This window comes from Salmo trutta, chromosome 25, assembly GCF_901001165.1.
Source record: "Salmo trutta chromosome 25, fSalTru1.1, whole genome shotgun sequence".
Taxonomy (NCBI): domain Eukaryota; kingdom Metazoa; phylum Chordata; class Actinopteri; order Salmoniformes; family Salmonidae; genus Salmo; species Salmo trutta.
This window is the reverse complement of record NC_042981.1, coordinates 31,486,100-31,505,626: the sequence shown is the minus strand read 5'-3', so window position 1 is coordinate 31,505,626 and position 19,527 is coordinate 31,486,100. Positions and strand designations below refer to the sequence as shown.

The 19,527-nt window shown below is 43.2% G+C and overlaps 1 protein-coding gene across 1 annotated transcript; it reads right to left on the bottom strand.

Moving 5' to 3' along the window:
- Window positions 1-15,100: 15,100 nt before the first annotated feature.
- Window positions 15,101-19,156, bottom strand: LOC115162415 (protein L-Myc-1b). Its single transcript, XM_029713696.1, has 3 exons — window positions 18,791-19,156; window positions 16,830-17,471; window positions 15,101-16,376 (listed from the first exon to the last, which is right to left on the bottom strand). The coding sequence occupies exons 2-3, from the start codon at window positions 17,428-17,430 to the stop codon at window positions 15,808-15,810; spliced, it is 1,170 nt and encodes a 389-aa protein (XP_029569556.1). The 5' UTR covers window positions 17,431-17,471; window positions 18,791-19,156; the 3' UTR covers window positions 15,101-15,807.
- Window positions 19,157-19,527: the final 371 nt, after the last annotated feature.

Here is a 19,527-nt window from a genome sequence, read left to right as displayed (position 1 = left end):
CACTCACTTGTTATCTCTCTCTCTGTTCTCCCACTTCTTTATCTAGTCTGTCAGTCTATCTCTTTCTTCCCCCCCTTCTCTCTCTTTCTCTATCAGTGTGGAATTAGCTATTGCGTGCATGCTGGTGGTGGGGGGAGAGAGAGACTGATTAGTTAGGGTCTGGCTGTTGCTTCATTAGGGACAAAGAACAGGGGGGCCAAAAAGAGCCTATGTGAAACTAAAGGGTCGCAGGGGGTTAAATGGGGTGGGGGAGGGGTTCATTCCGCTCTGAGGAGCTTGAGGGTGTAGAGGGGGAGGAAGATCTTCAATGGGACGAAATTCAAAAGATGCAGCACGTTTCCTGACTCCCGACTACAACTGAAGCAATTTTATTCTGTGAAACGCTGCGGATCTGAACAAAGAAACATCTGCTTACTGACAAAGCATTCAGACACAGCAACAGCTCTCCGCTGAGATGCTTCAGATTGGTTTAAAAACTAGCAACATGTTAAAGTGGCACTCCAGTTTCATTTTCACCTCATTTATCACATGCTTTACTTAAATGTTTAATCAAAACTTAATCTCAATAGATGGTCCAAGTATGATATGAAAATGACATGGCACAAGTGAGGGGGGATGTGCCTTTTCCTCTTTTGTCCTCTATTGCTCCTCTATTGTTCTTGCAAGGAAGGGGGTGCCTGATGACATCACATCAGTCCAACTCCATGAATGCCCTACTCCTTGAAGTTTGCAGTTGTGTCTAAAAAAACTGCTCCAAACATATTTTTGTGTACATCACTGTATGTATACTTGCGGTATTATTTTTCAACAAGAAAAGTTAAAAAAAAATATCTTTAAGAATTGAGGAAATATATAGAATAAAACATGAGTTAGGTCAGATTTATGGTAGACATTGTTGGAGAAAAAAACCCCGATGTCATTGTTGTCATATAAACTCAGCAAAAAAAGAAACGTCCCTTTTTCAATCCCTCCATCTTTCAAAGATAATTCGTAAAAATACAAATAACTTCACAGATCTTCATTGTAAAGGGTTTAAACACTGTTTCCCATGCTTGTTCAATGAACCATAAACAATTAATGAACATGCACCTGTGGAAAAGCTTACAGACAGTGGGCAATTAAGGTACAGTTATGAAAACTTAGGACACTAAAGAGGCCTTTCTACTGACTCTGAAAAACACCAAAAGAAAGATGCCCAGGGTCCCTGCTCATCTGCGTGAACGTGCCTTAGGCATGCTGCAAGGAGGCATGAGTAATGCAGATGTGGCCAGGGCAATAAATTGTAATGTCCGTACTGTGAGACGCCTAAGACAGCGCTACAGGGAGATAGGACGGACAGCTGATCGTCCTCGCAGTGGCAGACCACGTGTAACAACACCTGCACAGGATCGGTACATCCGAACATCACACCTGCGTGACAGGTACAGGATGGCAACAACAACTGACCGAGTTACACCAGGAACGCACAATCCCTCCATCAGTGATCAGACTGTCCGCAATAGGCTGAGAGAGGCTGGACTGAGGGCTTGTAGGCCTGTTTTAAGGCAGGTCCTCACCAGACATCACCGGCAACAACGTCGCCTATGGGCACAAACCCACCGTCGCTGGAACCAGACAGGACTGATAAAAAGTGCTCTTCACTGACGAGTCGCGGTTTTGTCTCACCAGGGGAGATGGTCAGACTTGCGTTTATCGTCGAAGGAATGAGCATTACACTGAGGCCTGTACTCTGGAGCGGGATCGATTTGGAGGTGGAGGGTCCGTCATGGTCTGGGGCGGTGTGTCACAGCATCACCGGACTAAGCTTGTTGTCATTGCAGGCAATCTCAACGCTGTGCTTTACAGGGAAGACATCCTCCTCCCTCATGTGGTACTCTTCCTGTAGGCTCATCCTGACATGACCTTCCAGCATGACAATGCCACCAGCCATACTGCTCGTTTTGTGCGTGATTTCCTGCAAGACAGGAATGTCAGTGTTCTGCCATGGCCATCGAAGAGCCTGGATCTCAATCCCGTTGAGCACTCCTGGGACCTGTTGGATCAGAGGGTGAGGGCTAGGGCCATTCCACCCAGAAATGTCCAGGAACTTGCAGGTGCCTTGGTGAAAGAGTGGGGTAATATCTCACAGCAAGAACTGGCAAATCTGGTGCAGACCATGAGGAGGAGATGCACTGCAGTACTTAATGCAGCTGGTGGCCACACCAGATACTGATAGTTACTTTTGATGTTAACCCCCCCCCCCCCCCCCCCCCTTTGTTCAGAGACACATTATTCCATTTCTGTTAGTCACATGTCTGTGGAACATGTTCAGTTTATGTCTCAGTTGCTAAATCGTGTTATGTTCATACAAATTTTACACATGTTAAGTTTGCTGAAATTAAACGCAGCTGACAGTGAGAGGACGTTTATTTTTTTGCTGAGTTTATGTAATACAGTGAGGGAAAAAAGTATTTGATCCCCTGCTGATTTTGTACGTTTTCCCACTGACTAAGAAATGATCAGTCTATAATATTAATGGTAGGTTTATTTGAACAGTGAGAGACAGAATAACAAGAAAAACATCCAGAAAAACGCATGTCAAAAATGTTATAAAATGATTTGCATTTTAATGAGGGAAATAAGTATTTGACCCCTCTGCAAAACATGACTTAGTACTTGGTGGCAAAACCCTTGTTGGCAATCACAGAGGTCAGACGTTTCTTGTAGTTGGCCACCAGGTTTGCACACACCTCAGGAGGGATTTTGTCCCACTCCTCTTTGCAGATCTTCTCCAAGTCATTAAGGTTTCGAGGCTGACGTTTGGCAACTTGAACCTTCAGCTCCCTCCACGGATTTTCTATGGGATTAAGGTCTGGAGACTGGCTAGGCCACTCCAGGACCTTAATGTGCTTCTTCTTGAGCCACTCCTTTGTTGCCTTGGCCGTGTGTTTTGGGTCATTGTCATGCTGGAATACCCATCCACAACCCATTTTCAATGCCCTGGCTGAGGGAAGGAGGTTCTCACCCAAGATTTGACGGTACATGGCCCCGTCCATCGTCCCTTTGATGCGGTGAAGTTGTCCTGTCCCCTGAGAAGAAAAACACCCCCAAAGCATAATGTTTCCACCTCCATGTTTGACGGTGGGGATGGTGTTCTTGGGGTCATAGGCAGCTTTCCTCCTCCTCCAAACACGGCAAGTTGTGTTGATGCCAAAGAGCTCCATTTTGGTCTCATCTGACCACAACACTTTCACCCAGTTGTCCTCTGAATCATTCAGATGTTCATTGGCAAACTTCAGACGGGCATGTATATGTGCTTTCTTGAGCAGGGGGACCTTGCGGGCACTGCAGGATTTCAGTCCTTCACGGCGTAGTGTGTTACCAATTGTTTTCTTGGTGACTATGGTCCCAGCTGCCTTGAGATCATTGACAAGATCCTCCCGTGTAGTTCTGGGCTGATTCCTCACCGTTCTCATGATCATTGCAACTCCACGAGGTGAGATCTTGCATGGAGCCCCAGGCCGAGGGAGATTGACAGTTCTTTTGTGTTTCTTCCATTTGCGAATAATCGCACCAAATGTTGTCACCTTCTCACCAAGCTGCTTGGCGATGGTCTTGTAGCCCATTCCAGCCTTGTGTAGGTCTACAATCTTGTCCCTGACAACCTTGGAGAGCTCTTTGGTCTTGGCCATGGTGGAGAGTTTGGAATCTGATTGATTGATTGCTTCTGTGGACAGGTGTCTTTTATACAGGTAACAAGCTGAGATTAGGAGCACTCCCTTTAAGAGTGTGCTCCTAATCTCAGCTCGTTACCATATAAAAGACACCTGGGAGACAGAAATCTTTCTGATAGAGAGGGGGTCAAATACGTATTTCCCTCATTAAAATGCAAATCAATTATAACATTTTTGACATGCGTTTTTCTGGATGTTTTTGTTGTTATTCTGTCTCTCACTGTTCAAATAAACCTACCATTAAAATTATAGACTGGTCATTTCTTTGTCAGTGGGCAAACGTACAAAATCAGCAGGGGATCAAATACTTTTTCCCTCACTGTAAGAGAATCATGTACCAAGGTGCTTGTTTTTAAATCAAAAGAGGTTTAAACTCTATTTTGCATGTTTAGTTCCAATAAGTGGTATGGGAGTACAAGGTTTCTTTCGATTTCAAAATAAAAACCACAGCCCTAGAGATCAAGCTTAGTATTCATAGTTCCCTCACACATGCACAAGAACACACTACACACCCTCTCACACATTCTGTATGCAACGTTGCCAGGGTGAGGGTAATAGACCAGCTGTCCAAGCTGAGGCCCCGTTCTCCCTCTCTTGTAGCCCTGATCAACCATTCAGCTCCATGGCTAGCCTACATCACAAGTGCTAAACCTACTCTCACGTCACTGCTAGGACAACCTGCAGTAGGCCTACTCCTCTGACTCCTGCATGCTTCCAACACTACTGGCTATCATATTGTGTTTACATTCATCTACATTTTTCCCAATACCACACCTTGCCCTTTGAATATGGAACTGGGATGAAATTTGATCCCTGTGGCCCTGTCTTGACTACAACTTTTTGGTAGCCCTCAGATTGGTTCAGAGTGGATCTGTGTTCTACCAGTCCCTGGCTAGGTAGTGGTGCACTCGTTGTCCAGGTCTGGGGACCTTTTGACAGGATCATTATTCTCAGCACTGTCTGGGCACAGATGGCTATGTTGTTAGGATTATCTCCAGATTAAACAAACAAGCTGAGAGGACAGGACTGCCACTTCATAGTATCAACTCCTTCCTAATATTGAGTTACACCCCCTTTTGTCCTTAGAACAGCCTTAATTCGCCAGGGCATGGAATCTACAAGGTGTAGAAAGTGTTCCACAGGTATGCTGGCCCAAGTTGACTCCAATGCTTCCCACAGTTATGTCAAGTTGGCTGGATGTCCTTTGGGTGGTGGACCAAGCATCAGCTGTCAGAGCAGCTTACCGATCACTGTACCTGTACACAGCCCATCTGTAAATAGCACACCCAACTACCTCATCCCCAAATTGTAATTATTTCACCTCTATGGCCTATTTATTGCCTTACCTCCCTAATCTTACTACATTTTCACACACTGTACATAGATTTTTCTATTGTGTTATTGACTGTACGTTTGTTTATGTGTAACTCTGTGTTGTTGTTTTTGTCGCACTGCTTTGCTTTATCTTGGCCAGGTCGCAGTTGTAAATGAGAACCTGGTTAAATAAATGTGAAATAAAAATAAATAAATAAAACCAACAATCAAATCAAATAAAAATGTATTGGTCACATACACATGGTTAGCAGATGTTATTGCAAGTGTAGCGAAATACTTGTGCTTCTAGTTTCGACAGTGCAGCAATATCTAACAAGTAATCTAACAATTTCACAACAACTACCTAATACACACAAATCTAAGTAAAGGGATGGAATAAGAATATGTACATATAAATATATGGATGGGCCATGACCAACCGGCATAGACGAGATGCAATAGATGGTATAAAATGCAGTATATACATCTGGGATGAGTAGTGCAAGATATGTAAACATCATTATTAAAGTGGCATTTTTGATACACACGGGAAACTATTGAGCGTGAAAAACCATCAGCGTTGCAGTTCTTGACACACTTAGAACAAATCAAATCTGATGACCAGGTCAATCCAGCTATGATCCCTTATTGATGTCCCCTGTTAAATCCACAGCAGCATTGCAGTTCTTGACACACTCAAACCGGTGTGCCTGGTACCTACTACATACCCCGTTCAAAGGCACTTCAATCTTGTGTCTATTCATCCATTTCTCAAGGTTTAAAAATCATTATTTAACCTTTCTCCTCCCCATCATCTAAACTGATTGAAGTGGATTAAACAGGTGACATCAATAAGGGATCATAGCTTTCACCTGGATTCACCTGGTCAGCCTATGTCATGGAAAGACAGGTGTCCTTAATGTTTTGTACACTCAATGTATATCAGAGAGGACTTGAGAAACAGAAATATGGACCTGAGGGAAGGGCTGGAGATTTGGAAGAACCTGTTTGTGAGAGAAATATAAAGGCACTGGAGACAGGGAGATGGTGTGTTTGTGTCTGTGTATCTGTGTGTGTGTGTACCACTGCAGCCCCATGACCTCATTAGGGTCAGATGGACAGTGACTGCCAGGGGCCAGACAGAGTTCCTGTGACACAACCAGGATGGAATGTTGGTCAGTGGGCAGAGAGAGAGAGAAATGGAGGACTGCAATCAGGAACTTTGTGTGTGTGCGTGTGTGTGCATGCGAATGTGAGTGCATCCATGTAAAACAGGCACAATCTCCTCTCCTCTCTCCCTTGACTGCTATCTCAGTCACTTTAAAATAGAATAAGGGAAGGTTGTGTGCTGAAAATGTTTGATGTTGAGTAATACAGAAATGAAAGTAGGTCCACCCAGCGATATTCGCTGCATCCTCCAGCTGAAATTCTGCTATTGTTTATTAAGCTATTTTACTGAAAAGGAACTGCAAAAACACAAAGTCCCAGAAGACCTCCAGTCTTATACTCAAAGTAGACATAAGATAAAGTATAAGGACAGGCAGTCAAATTGATAATTGCAGCACCATAATCTAATTAAGGGAAACTAAAAAAGTAAAAAATGACCAAAGACAGCAGCATGTTTTACAACATCTACAGTGCCTTTAGAAAGTATTCATATACCCTTGACTTATTCCACATTTTGTTGTGTTACAGCCTGAATTCAAAATAGACTAAATACATATTGTCTCACCCATCTACACACAACACCCCATATTGACAAAGTGAAAACATGTTAAACATGAGGGACCTAAATACTTAGGTCCCTCATTAAAATGCAAATCAATGTATAACATTTTTGACATGCGTTTTGCTGGATGTTTTTTGTTGTTATTCTGTCTCTCACTGTTCAAATAAACCTACCATTAAAATTATAGACTGATCATTTCTTTGTCAGTGGGCAAACGTTCAAAACCAGCAGGGGATCAAATACTTTTTTCCCTCACTGTGTTGGATTTGTCCCAAACATAACGCTATGTATTCAGGACAAAAAGTTATTTGCTTTGCCACATTTTTTTGCAGTATTACTTTAGTGCCTTGTTACAAACAGGATGCATGTTTTTTCAATTAGGTTAGTATTGTAGAGTAACTACAAAGTTGTTGATCCATTCTCATTTTTTCCTTTTCACAGCCATTAAACTCTGTAACTGTGTGGCTCAGTGTGGCTCAGTTGGTAGAGCATGCAGCTTTCAACGCCAGGGTTGTGGGTTTGTTTCAGGTATGGAAAATAAGTATGAAAATGTATGCACTCACTACTGTAAGTCGCTCTAGATAAGAGCGCTTGCTAAAATGTTTTAAAGTTGCCATTGGCCTCATGGTGAAGTCCCTGAATGGTTTCCTTCCTCTCTGGCAACTGAGTTAGGAAGGACGCCTGTATCTTTGTAGTGACTGGGTGTATTGAAACACCATCCAAAGTGTAATTAATAACTTCACTATGCTGAAAGGGTTATTCATTGTTAGCTTTTTTTTTACCCATCTACCAATAGGTGCTCTTCTTTGCGATGCATTGGAAAACCTCCCTGGTCTTTGTGGTTGAATCTGTGTTTGAAATTCACTGCTCGGCTGAGGGACCTTACAGATAATAGTATTTGTGGGGTACAGAGATGAGGAAGTCATTAAAAAATCATGTTAAACACTATTATTGCACACAGAGTGAGTCCATGCTACTTATTATGTTAAGAACATTGTTACTCCTGAACTTATTTAGGCTTGCCAATAACAAAGGGTTTGAATACTTGACTAAAGACATTTAAGCTTTCATTTTGTATTAATTTTTATTTTTTTTATCGAAAAACATAATTCTACTTTGACATTATGGAGTATTGTGTGTAGGCCAGTGACAAACAAATCTAAATGTAATCCGTTTTAAATTCAGGCTGTAACATAACAAATGTGGAAAAAGTAATGGGGTGTGAATACTTTCTGAAGGTACTGTAGGTACAGTTTCAACCAGACTTAAGTCATAAACCTGTGCTATTGTGTGTTTATGGTCGTCTTCCTCTCTGAGTCACTATGTTAACACACTATGTATACCCTGCATAACCAGGCCAGTGAGAAGAATACAGGGGAATGTAATGAGTTAACATAGCTGAAATAACATGGCCCAATATCTGTCTGTCTTAAAGTGCAGAGGTATGAGATTCCTCACCATGACAGCTGAAGGAGGGTATGTTATGAAACTTTCATCGACAAAAACGGAGATGCATCCGTTGGTGTGATTAACGGGGACTGATGTAGAGCGGTGCTTGTGAGACAAGAGCGGATCCTGAAGGGGCCATTATTTATTTTGACAGAAACGTCTGTAGAGCTTTAAGCCTATTTATGAAAAGCTGAGACTCTCACAATGGAATAAGAATGTACCGTGTTTTGTTCTATGACGCTCAAAAGCTACACAAGAGTCGTTAGAAGGTAAGGGGTTCCTCTACTCAGAAGTTCCAAGGAAATCCTGGGATATGTCTATAATACTGTAATAAGCTCACATAATTGGCGAACCTTCTTTTTTTTTATTGACATTTGTTAATAAAACTCACGAATGCCACTGTGTATTTATTCCTTGTGTCACTCTTTCCATTTTGCATCTTATCTTGAACTCTGCATTGTTGGAAAAGGACCTGCAAGTAAGCATGTCACTGTTAGTCTACACCTGTTGTCTATGAAGCATGAAACAAATAAAATGTGATTTGATTTGTTTTGTTTATATCAAATTGTTTTGTGTTCTACTTGTAGCCCTGGTTGTCCTGAAAATAAAATGGGGAAACACTTCACTGTGACGCTAAATATAAGGACTGGACATGCGGATAAATGAATGTAAGATAATTGAAAAGTCGATTTTTGCTGTGGTCTTGGGACTGATAGGGTCAAAGCCTAATACGTCACTGAAGTGTGTTGCAATTGTCACACCGGCTTTTCTGGCTCTAGAAGTTCTTTATATTATTTGCATTACACACAGAGGGTAGCGTGTAGAACTATATAGTATATCATATAGGATTGTCTCCTTCCCCAGAAAGCTATCCTGCAGCGTAGTGTACATACACTAATCTGGCTGTTCTTAGGACGTCGGTCCTACTCTCTCTGAGCTGGGATACTTTTGACCCATTGACAAAATAGCAGACACGCAGAGAAGCTTCATACAGGTGACTCTGTTCTCCAACTGTCTCCTAACTGATCCCAGCCCACTACCACAGCCCTGATCCTCCTATTGAGCACAATTAACCACAATTATCAAATTAACCACAATTATCCAATTAACCACACATAGCCAATTAACTATTCTTGATTTATAAAGGCAACGTCAGCACGAGGTCCATGCGTTTGTGTACACTGGAATGAATGAGTAGATGGTGCTGACTAACAGTGTAGTGGCAGGAAAGGTGAAGGAGAACCAATCTGTAGTAGTGACATATGAGGGTCACGTATTTGAGACATAGAGCATTAGAGAATAAAAGTCCAGGAGTGGAGTAATACGGTATAATGAGGATACTTGCTTTTCACAAGAGATTGGTGGCACCTTAAATGGGGGGGGGGGGGGGGGGGGGGCTTGTGGTAATGGCTGGAGCAGAATGAGTGGAACAGTATCAAATACATCTCATTCCTTCCATTTCGGCCATTATTATGAGCCGTCCTCACTTCAGCAGCTTCCTGGGGTGGAAATAGACAATAGACAATAGAGAGTGTACTGAGGGGAGGAAGAATCAGGAAGAAGACAGTTCCCTGTCAGCTAGCCGACCAAATCATAAATTCTCCTTCTGCCCCACGCTGATCAGACATACACACTGGGGTCTGACCACCACTGGAGCTCACATACACACTGGGATCTGACCACCACTAGAGATCACATACACACTGGGGTCTGACCACCACTAGAGACCACATACACACTGGGGTCTGACCACCACTAGAGCTCACATACACACTGGGGTCTGACCACCACTGGAGCTCACATACACACTGGGGTCTGACCACCACTAGAGCTCACATACACACTGGGGTCTGACCACCACTAGAGCTCACATACACACTGGGGTCTGACCACCACTAGAGCTCATATACACACTGGGGTCTGACCACCACTAGAGCTCACATACACACTGGGGTCTGACCACCACTAGAGCTCACATACACACTGGGGTCTGACCACCACTAGAGCTCACATACACACTGATTCAGGATACACGGGCCTCCATGACACACACATGATATGCCCAAACAGACATACAGTATCAATGCCTTCACACCAGACACACGCGAGTGAACTGACACACATGCAGTTGGTAATGATTAAAAGAGTTGGGTTGCAATGGGGATGAGCGTAGAACACAGATGTGTGAGAATGAAACACATATGAGCGTTAAGAATCCACACCTTCAGAACATCTGTGTGGAAGTGATCACACATCTAGACATTTCTTAACAGACAGTGTTTCACATGCACTTTCCCTCATTATCGTTACTACTGTCACTGGGAAGTGCAGTACCATTTGGAAACTGATTCCAGTGACTGTTAATAAAGACAAACACACTGTGGGCTGTGTGGTTTGCATATTAGTTGCTTGATGCATAACCACTAAAGCAACACACAACTGTTGTCAGAAACAACAGTGTGGTTTCTGTAGTAAAATATATTGCTTTCCCATAAAGTTTTGTAAGGATGATATAAGGAGGAATGAGAGTATCCAACGTGTATAGACGGCACTGTTTTCACACGCTTGCAGTGCATTTCTCTGGATGCACAGCCTACTGAACAGAAAACACACAGAGCAGGTTGCTCCTATCTGATCCAAGACCATGCTATCTGATCCAAGACCATGCTATCTGATCCAAGACCATGCTATCTGATCCAAGACCATGCTATCTGATCCAAGACCATGCTATCTGATCCAAGACCATGCTATCTGATCTCAGGATGCCTTGACTTGAGAACTATACTCCCACATTACCACACACAACCTGCTGCTGATCACTATCACCGCAGTATCTCATAGTTTACTGTTAAATAATGACCCTTTATTATGGTAAAGCACGATAACCTGTACAATCCAAACATGTAAGCCAGTTATTCACACACCACAGGAAGAGACACAATCTACTACTGGCACGGTAACAGATCTGTGTGTGCTTTATTCTGTGTGGCATGACAATTATAGTCAGGGGAGTTGGCTAAAGACTCACAACCATATGAAATAGAGAATTGCAGCAGCTCTATGCAATGCATTTCTAACTGAAATGTTCTCAAACATTCTAACTCGTTGAGCAAGCCTTTAGAGAAAACATCCACAGCTGAATGGGGACAGAAACAGGATGCCCCTAGGGCTCGGCTAGGGCTCAGTGAATGCAGGTTAACTACCAACCGTCAACAGCGGGACAAAGGAATGTGAGGTGCGACGGTTAAGGCTGACTGGTCTATCAACTGATAATCAAATCATCTTAATTCTCTAAATTCAGACATTCACTGAGCTCCTGTTCAGACAGGTTACTGACCTCACCAATGGCAGCCTGGGTACTTCTTTCTCAACACTATAGGGTCAATTATTGCTTCAGAATTCTTTATGTGGGCCATAGTTATAGGCTAAATCAAGAATCAAAGCAACCGGCACCAGTGCAGAAGACTGTTCCACCTTCTTATGCTAACGAGATCTAGGTGCTAATTGGCCTTAGATGCATAGCTAAGTGCTTCTCAAGCACACAAGAACAGTACCAGCTGTGTAGGGTGGCACGCGACAGCTAGCTACACTTTATGGGTGGAAGAACAAAGGACCAGGTGCCAACTGGGTCTTCACAAAACATACAAAAGCTGATGGGCCTTAAAGGCCCAATGCAGCCATTTTCATCTCAATATCAAATCATTTCTGGGTAACCATTAAGTACCTTACTGTGATTGTTTTCAATTAAAATGGCCAAAAATAATAACAAAAATAGCTTCATAGCAAAAAGCAATTTCTCAAGCAAGAATTATGCTAGGACTGTCTGGGACTGGAAAACTAGATGTTATTGTCAGGGAGGTTTGGAACACTCGTTCTAATTGGTCAATTAACACATTATCCAACTGTTGATGTCATCAGGCAGGCCAAAGCTCCATCCCACCAAAACAAGCTGAAATGTCAGGCAGTCTTTTCAAACAGCTCTTACACTAAAAGGGCATTCTCATCATTTTAACAGTATTATTCCAAACTCATAGTGTAGAAATATACACTGAGTGTACAAAACATTAGGAACACCTTCCTAATATTGAGTTGCACCCCCTTTTGTCCTCAGAAACCTCAATTCGTTGGGACATGGATCCTACAAAGAGGCGAAAGCGTTCCACAGGGATACTGGCCCATGTTGACGCCAATGCTTCGCACAGTTGTGTCAAATTGGCGGGATGTTCTAAGGATAGCGGCCCATTCTTAATACACACGGGAAACTATTGCGCGTGAAAACCCCAGCAGCATTGCAGTTCTTGACATTCAAACCGGTGCACCTGGCACTTACAGTGAGAGGAAAAAGTATTTGATCCCCTGCTGATTTTGTACATTTGCCCACTGACAAAGAAATGATCAGTCTATAATTTTAATGGTAGGTTTATTTGAACAGTGAGAGACAGAATAACAACAAAAACATCCAGAAAAACGCATGTCAAAAATGTTATAAATTGATTTGCATTTTAATGAGGGAAATAAGTATTTGACCCCCTCTCAATCTTTTACACAGGTAACGAGCTGAGATTAGGAGCACACTCTTAAAGGGAGTGCTCCTAATTTCAGTTTGTTACCTGTATAAAAGACACCTGTCCACAGAAGCAATCAATCAATCAGATTCCAAACTCTCCACCATGGCCAAGACCAAAGAGCTCTCCAAGGATGTCAGGGACAAGATTGTAGACCTACACAAGGCTGGAATGGGCTACAAGACCCTCGCCAAGCAGCTTGGCGAGAAGGTGACAACAGTTGGTGCGATTATTCGCAAATGGAAGAAACGCAAAAGAACTGTCAATCTCCCTCGGCCTGGGGCTCCATGCAAGATCTCACCTCGTGGAGTTGCAATGATCATGAGAACGGTGAGGAATCAGCCCAGAACTACACGGGAGGATCTTGTCAATGATCTCAAGGCAGCTGGGACCATAGTCACCAAGAAAACAATTGGTAACACACTACGCCGTGAAGAACTGAAACCCTGCAGCGCCCGCAAGGTCCCCCTGCTCAAGAAAGCACATATACATGTCCGTCTGAAGTTTGCCAATGAACATCTGAATGATTCAGAGGACAACTGGGTGAAAGTGTTGTGGTCAGATGAGACCAAAATGGAGCTCTTTGGCATCAACTCAACTCGCCGTGTTTGGAGGAGGAGGAATGCTGCCTATGACCCCAAGAACACCATCCCCATCGTCAAACATGGAGGTGGAAACATTATGCTTTGGGGGTGTTTTTCTGCTACGGGGACAGGACAACAATCAAAGGGACGATGGATGGGGCCATGTACCGTCAAATCTTGGGTGAGAACCTCCTTCCCTCAGCCAGGGCATTGAAAATGGGTTGTGGATGGGTATTCCAGCATGACAATGACCCAAAACACACGGCCAAGGCAACAAAGGAGTGGCTCAAGAAGAAGCACATTAAGGTCCTGGAGTGGCCTAGCCAGTCTCCAGACCTTAATCCCATAGAAAATCTGTGGAGGGAGCTGAAGGTTCAGGTTGCCAAACATCAGCCTCGAAACCTTAATGACTTGGAGAAGATCTGCAAAGAGGAGTGGGACAAAATCCCTCCTGAGATGTGTGCAAACCTGGTGGCCAACTACAGGAAACGTCTGACCTCTGTGATTGCCAACAAGGGTTTTGCCACCAAGTACTAAGTCATATTTTGCAGAGGGGTCAAATACTTACTTCCCTCATTAAAATGCAAATTAATTTATAACATTTTTGACATGCGTTCTTCTGGATTTTTTTGGTGTTATTCTGTCTCTCACTGTTCAAATAAACCTACCATTAAAATTAGACTGATCATTTCTTTGTCAGTGGGCAAACGTACAAAATCAGCAGGGGATCAAATACTTTTTTCCCTCACTGTACTACCATACCCTGTTCAAAGGCACTTTGTCTTGCCCAGTCACCCTCTGATGAGTGGCACACACACAATCCATGTCTCAAGACTTAAAAATTATTCTTTAGCATATCTCCTCCCCTTCATCTACACTGATTGACATGAATTTAACAAGTGACATCAATAAGGGACCATAATGTCACCTGGATAGTCTGTCATGGAAAGAGGTGTTCCTAATGATTTGTATAGTCACACAGGGAAATCTAGTTTTTGACTGCACTGGGCCTTTAAACGTACAGATCAACTGCAAACGCTCCCTCAGACTAACTGCCTAAGAGAAGTATAGAAATTATGACAAAAAGGAAACTAAGAAATCAGGGAGAGCTCCTTTCTTACACCAGCTTCTCTACTTGACCATTCACAGCACCTCTCCCCTTTGCAGTCAATGTTCAAACCACTCTCCACCATGCATGCAGGGGAAGCGAGAGCAAGGTCTCTCAGTCACTACATGACTGCTTATAATAGGACGACTGAACCCAGCCCAGAGTAGCAGCTCACACACAGACCCTCTCTCCATACCCCAGGGAATGTTCTAAAGATACCGTGTGTGTGTGTGTAACCTAGTTGAGAGCACATCAGTTGCCCTGCATGCAGCAGCAACTGCAGAGGATCCTCCGAGGTATCACACATTTCAAGGACACATCAATGACACACTCCCTCTAAATCTAGACCAAGCTTCTGCATGCTTCAATCTAGCAAGATCATGACAGTTAAGCATGGGACAAACTAAAACAAATACTACCTTCAGAGTCCATACAACAAGCCTTTTGTAAAATCTTTATGCATTCATGATTTAGTCAGTGTGTCATGCTGGTTCTCTTTTAAATCAGTCTTGTTTAAAAAGTCATTTTAGCTAGGAAATAACATGCTAGTGAATTTAAGCAGTGTGATGATGCTGTTGCAATATAATCTGGAAGAACCATCAAAAGGAACAAAAATAAATAAATCACAATTCTTGGAATCTGGTATCAACATTTTATGCATCTGGTCATGTGTACACAAATCAAATTCACCCCAAGAGGAACAAATAGTAAAAATAGCATCGCAAAGTGACATGTGTAATTATAAAGTATAGCTGTTGTATTTTTGTCATTTTAACAAAATAGAAGCTCTAAAGCCAGTTTTAGAGAATAGCAATATTCATGTCTCCTTAACAGAGCAATATGCCATTATTTACAGAACAATCTGTACATTAAAATAAATCAGTAATGAAAAGATTTGTCACTCCCAGTGTACACATTACAGCGTTTCATCAATAAACTTCAATCCAAGTGTGCATGGACTATTCATCACAGAAATAAACAGACAAGGCTATCAAGGAACTTAACTGAGAAACAAGAAGAGACATGACATTTGGAAGTAAGTTTCATTCTGGTTTAATTACAGCATCATCTACCAATATCACCAGGAACCAACAACATGTTTCTGTCTCATCTAGTCATCACTCAATGTGCAAAGAGAGAAAACATCAATAAAAACAAAGGTCCTTAACGCCAGCCTCTCCCACCATGGGTTCACAGACACTGAGATCCACCTAGTTTTAAAAGAAGTCCATAGCATAATGTTCAGTTTTTTTTTTTTTAAGTTTGCTTATAGAGAATAGTCATTGGCTTCTGAGAATGAGGCAGTTTATTTATTAAGAGTCTGTTGCATAGTTAGTTTCTATCCTCAGGAGCGTTTAAGGTCGGCTAGCCTCCGGAGGAGTTTCTGCTGGCGGGCTTTGAGGCGTTTCCTCTCCTGAGCCTGGTGCTTCTCTCTGCTGTGCAGCTGGAGAAGGTACTCTGTGGCCTGGGTCAGGATGGCCACCTTAGGGGCCTTGGCCGACTCCACCAGGCCCGGGATCACATCCCGCAGTGCCAAGAAGCGAGAGCGAAGGTCGTTCCGCCTCTTCCGCTCCAGGAAGTTGTGGTTCTTCCGGCGGTCAGTGTCCTCAGTGTCAGAGCTCTGGGGGCTGTCTGCAGAGGAAGCTGTGGGGGAGATGGCGGTGGGGGAATCTGTCTGCTGGTGGTGGCTGGAGTCTGGACAGGACCGTTTACTCTGTGGTTCCTCATCATCCTCAGGGTCGCTATCAGGGGAAGGGGCTGCGTAGTTGTGCTGCTGCCGGTGCACAGACATGTGGAAACGCTTTGGGCAGGGGTCAGCTCGGACAGTGATGGTCACAGGCTTACGGCTGCCCACCAGTCGGGCTCGGCTCTGCTTGCTCTCCACAGTCACCACATCAATCACCTCATCGTCATCTGTTACATCAAAAGAAACAACCACACATCATTGCACATGCACAGAGGAATTTAAGCAATAGGAAATAGTTTCATATACGGTCTGACGCCATGTACCCCATCTCCCACCCCTACCACACTTCAATTGTCATGCAATTCCAGGACAGAAATACCCCAAAATCTGTGTGCAAAGCATGTGGGGGGGTTTAAAACTAGGCCTGCACCTGGGACCAAAGCATTTGCAGCAACTGTTTACAAATATTGACTGTGGAAAAGTGACATTCCTTTGAGAGTGAGAAACAGAGGTAATGGTTTGTGCTTGAGATACGGGCTTAAGTAAAGCTGAATACTTTGACTCAGCAAAATTCTACATCCAGCCTAGTGTGAGAGTTTCCCTGGCTGCCTCCACTTGACGCATTGAGTGGGCAACATCTAGCAGAGGTGAAATGGTTTACTGCATGGTCAGTTTCTTACCAGAGGAATCGGAGCGAGACTCAGAGCCCGATGACGCCGGTTTCCTACAGCTGATGGTTGGGAAGGTGAGCACAGCCGCCGGGTCAACACATTCTGTTGCCACAGTACCGGGCAGTGGAGAGTCAGGTGGGGTCAGCAGGGTGCACTGCGCTTTGCTGGCACTCATAGTCACATTGTTCTGGGGTGCTGGTGGGGAGAGACGAGCCTGGGCTGCAGCTGACAGGCGCTCACTGACTTTCTCCAGGTGCTGACTGGCTGAGAAACTACTCCACATGCAGTCCTGGATAATAATTGAACTCATGTTCCCAAAAAGCTCCTCGGTGTCGGGTCCCTCGTACTCCTCGTCCTGGCCCAAGACCTTGGACAGCCAGCCCAACTTGTCTCCAGGGGTAAAGTACAAGGTACCACCGCTGATTGTCCTGTTAGGAGACATGGGAGGGGTGGGCAAAAGTGCAAACTTTTTCCATATGTCCTCACTTGGTGCGGTTGACTTGTAGAAATCCTCCTCTTTGTCAAGGTCATCTAAGAAATAGTGCTGATAGCAGTCATACTCCATCTCCCAGCTGTCACAACGCGATGCTCTTGAGTTTATTCCAAGCATTGATAATCACCGACTGATATTTGAGAAAATCTTTACACGACCTGAAGAAACAATTCAGAAGTAGTGCATTAGTCCTATTCTTTAGAAAAGTACCTTTAATCTAGATAATCTTTGGATTCACAAGAGATAATCTTTACACAAGGATGATCAATTTCCCTTCCAAGACTGCCATTAAACATGGCTCTGCAATCATCAATAGGTGCTTAAACATTGCAACAGTGCATTCTAATCCATAGGCAAAATTGCTATGGGGAAAGGTGGCATGCAATATTCAGAACCGGTCGATTTGTCCCTGTCCAATAATTTATTTTAAAATGTTTTTAATCATTAAATGACCTGGTGTGACTGATAGGTGAACAATCTGCCGTTGTGCCCTTGAGCAAGGCGCTTAACCCTAATTGCTACTGTAAGTCGATCTGGATATGAGCATCTGCTAAATGACTATAAAGTAAAAGTAACTGTCTAGTGTTTCCAGATTCCTATGAAATATGACCTATAATTATGTTGAAAGCAGCTGTTTTGTGTTGTAATGGTGTGGGCGTTTACCAACACCAGAATGGTGTGGGCGTATACAGGTCATAAAATATTCATACTAGTCCTCCTCAATGAGGAAATAGCAAGCATGTTTGAAATGGTCTGTTTGAGATACAAGTTTGTGTGGGTTTTTTTTTTCTTCCAATGTATGCTTTGGCCACAAATACGAGTATAGAATGGTCAACATTATTTGGATACGAGTTAACAGAATACGAACTGAGATTCACTATACAGTTACTTTAAAACTGAAAAAAAAGTGACATGGGGGGGGTGTTGCTGAGGGGCCTTCCACTTAAGGTAGGCGCAATAAAGAATGTCAAACGCTGGGACCCCATCTACTGTTCTCCCTCCCAAGATCTCCACCACAATTTCACCCATGTTCTAATCTTAGCCTGGTGCCGTCTACAAATGGGTCTAAATTAATAATTTATTTCATCTTGTGGGTGCTTTGCAATGATAGACTGTCTACGTATTAGCTACGTAGTTTTATGCACCGGTTTAACCTTCGACAATGCAAGCAATTGAGAAAAATATATAGAATTTTGCTAAATTCCTTACAAGTAATTGCATAATTGGCCATTGCGCATAGACGTCAAATGTTCTGTAGATGCGCTGCGGGGTGACACATTAATTTCTGAAAGCGCCGTCTCAGGCAGCGGTGCATAAAGACAAAACAAAGTTGCCTAGGCTACTTCACTAGTCGGCTATATTCGCCTTGTGTGGACGTTAAAAGGGAATGGGCAGCAGCCACTTATTCTTAGAGAAATAAAGTTCCATATTCTCTTCATTGGGCTAGGTAGCTAGATTAGTTATCTAAAACACTCACCGGTTTATTTAGGATCCCAATCCGCAATTTCCGGCATGGGAGTCTACTTTGTATCAGTTGGTATGCTAGCTAGTAGTCGGAACTCCTCATCAGAGAAAATAAGTAAAACCGTAAAAGAGGTTACTCCCAACGAAATGTATGAAAACAAAGTTGAAGTTCGGTATTTCTTTCAGCAGGATAGTGTAGAAAAAGTGGTGCAATTGATTCCGCCTACAGTCTGGTAAATAGAAGCCACGCAGAGGTTTTTTTGCACCAGTGTGAAGACGATAAAGTAGGGAGTAAATATCTGCAGCGCCTTACCCGAGTAAACCCCGGGGTTCATTAGCATACACGGGCACGCCCAGTTAAAGCTACACGCAAAGCCACTACAATTGATAGGTCTTTTAGAGATGCAAATCCATATGAATTGCATTTTCTGTGGTTTTGAGAACATGTAACCTCTATTGACGTATCCATAGAACAATTACAGAGTGGATGAGAAGATGCCTGCTTGTCGATCATGTAAATTATATTTAGGCTATACTGTACTGCAATGGTCATTAACTTGTTTTTGAAAAACATATACCTTTTCTTTGCATCCATAATTTAACCTTTTGAGTCGTTGATGTGCTCTAAATCATATTGCAGAACAGCTTGGTTCAGTCCCAGATGGAGAGTTCTGAGTGAAGGGTGGCGTCTGTCTTTGCAGGGCAGATGTCCCTGTGTGCCTCTTGTTTTAGTGATCAATAACTATGATC

Coding starts and splice junctions, on each gene's coding strand:
- LOC115162415 (XM_029713696.1), bottom strand. CDS start 17,430: ATGCTTGGAATAAACTCAAGAGCATCGCGTTGTGACAGCTGGGAGATG. Junction 16,377..16,829: donor GTCTCGCTCCGATTCCTCTG/GTAAGAAACTGA, acceptor TTGATGTAACAG/ATGACGATGAGGTGATTGAT.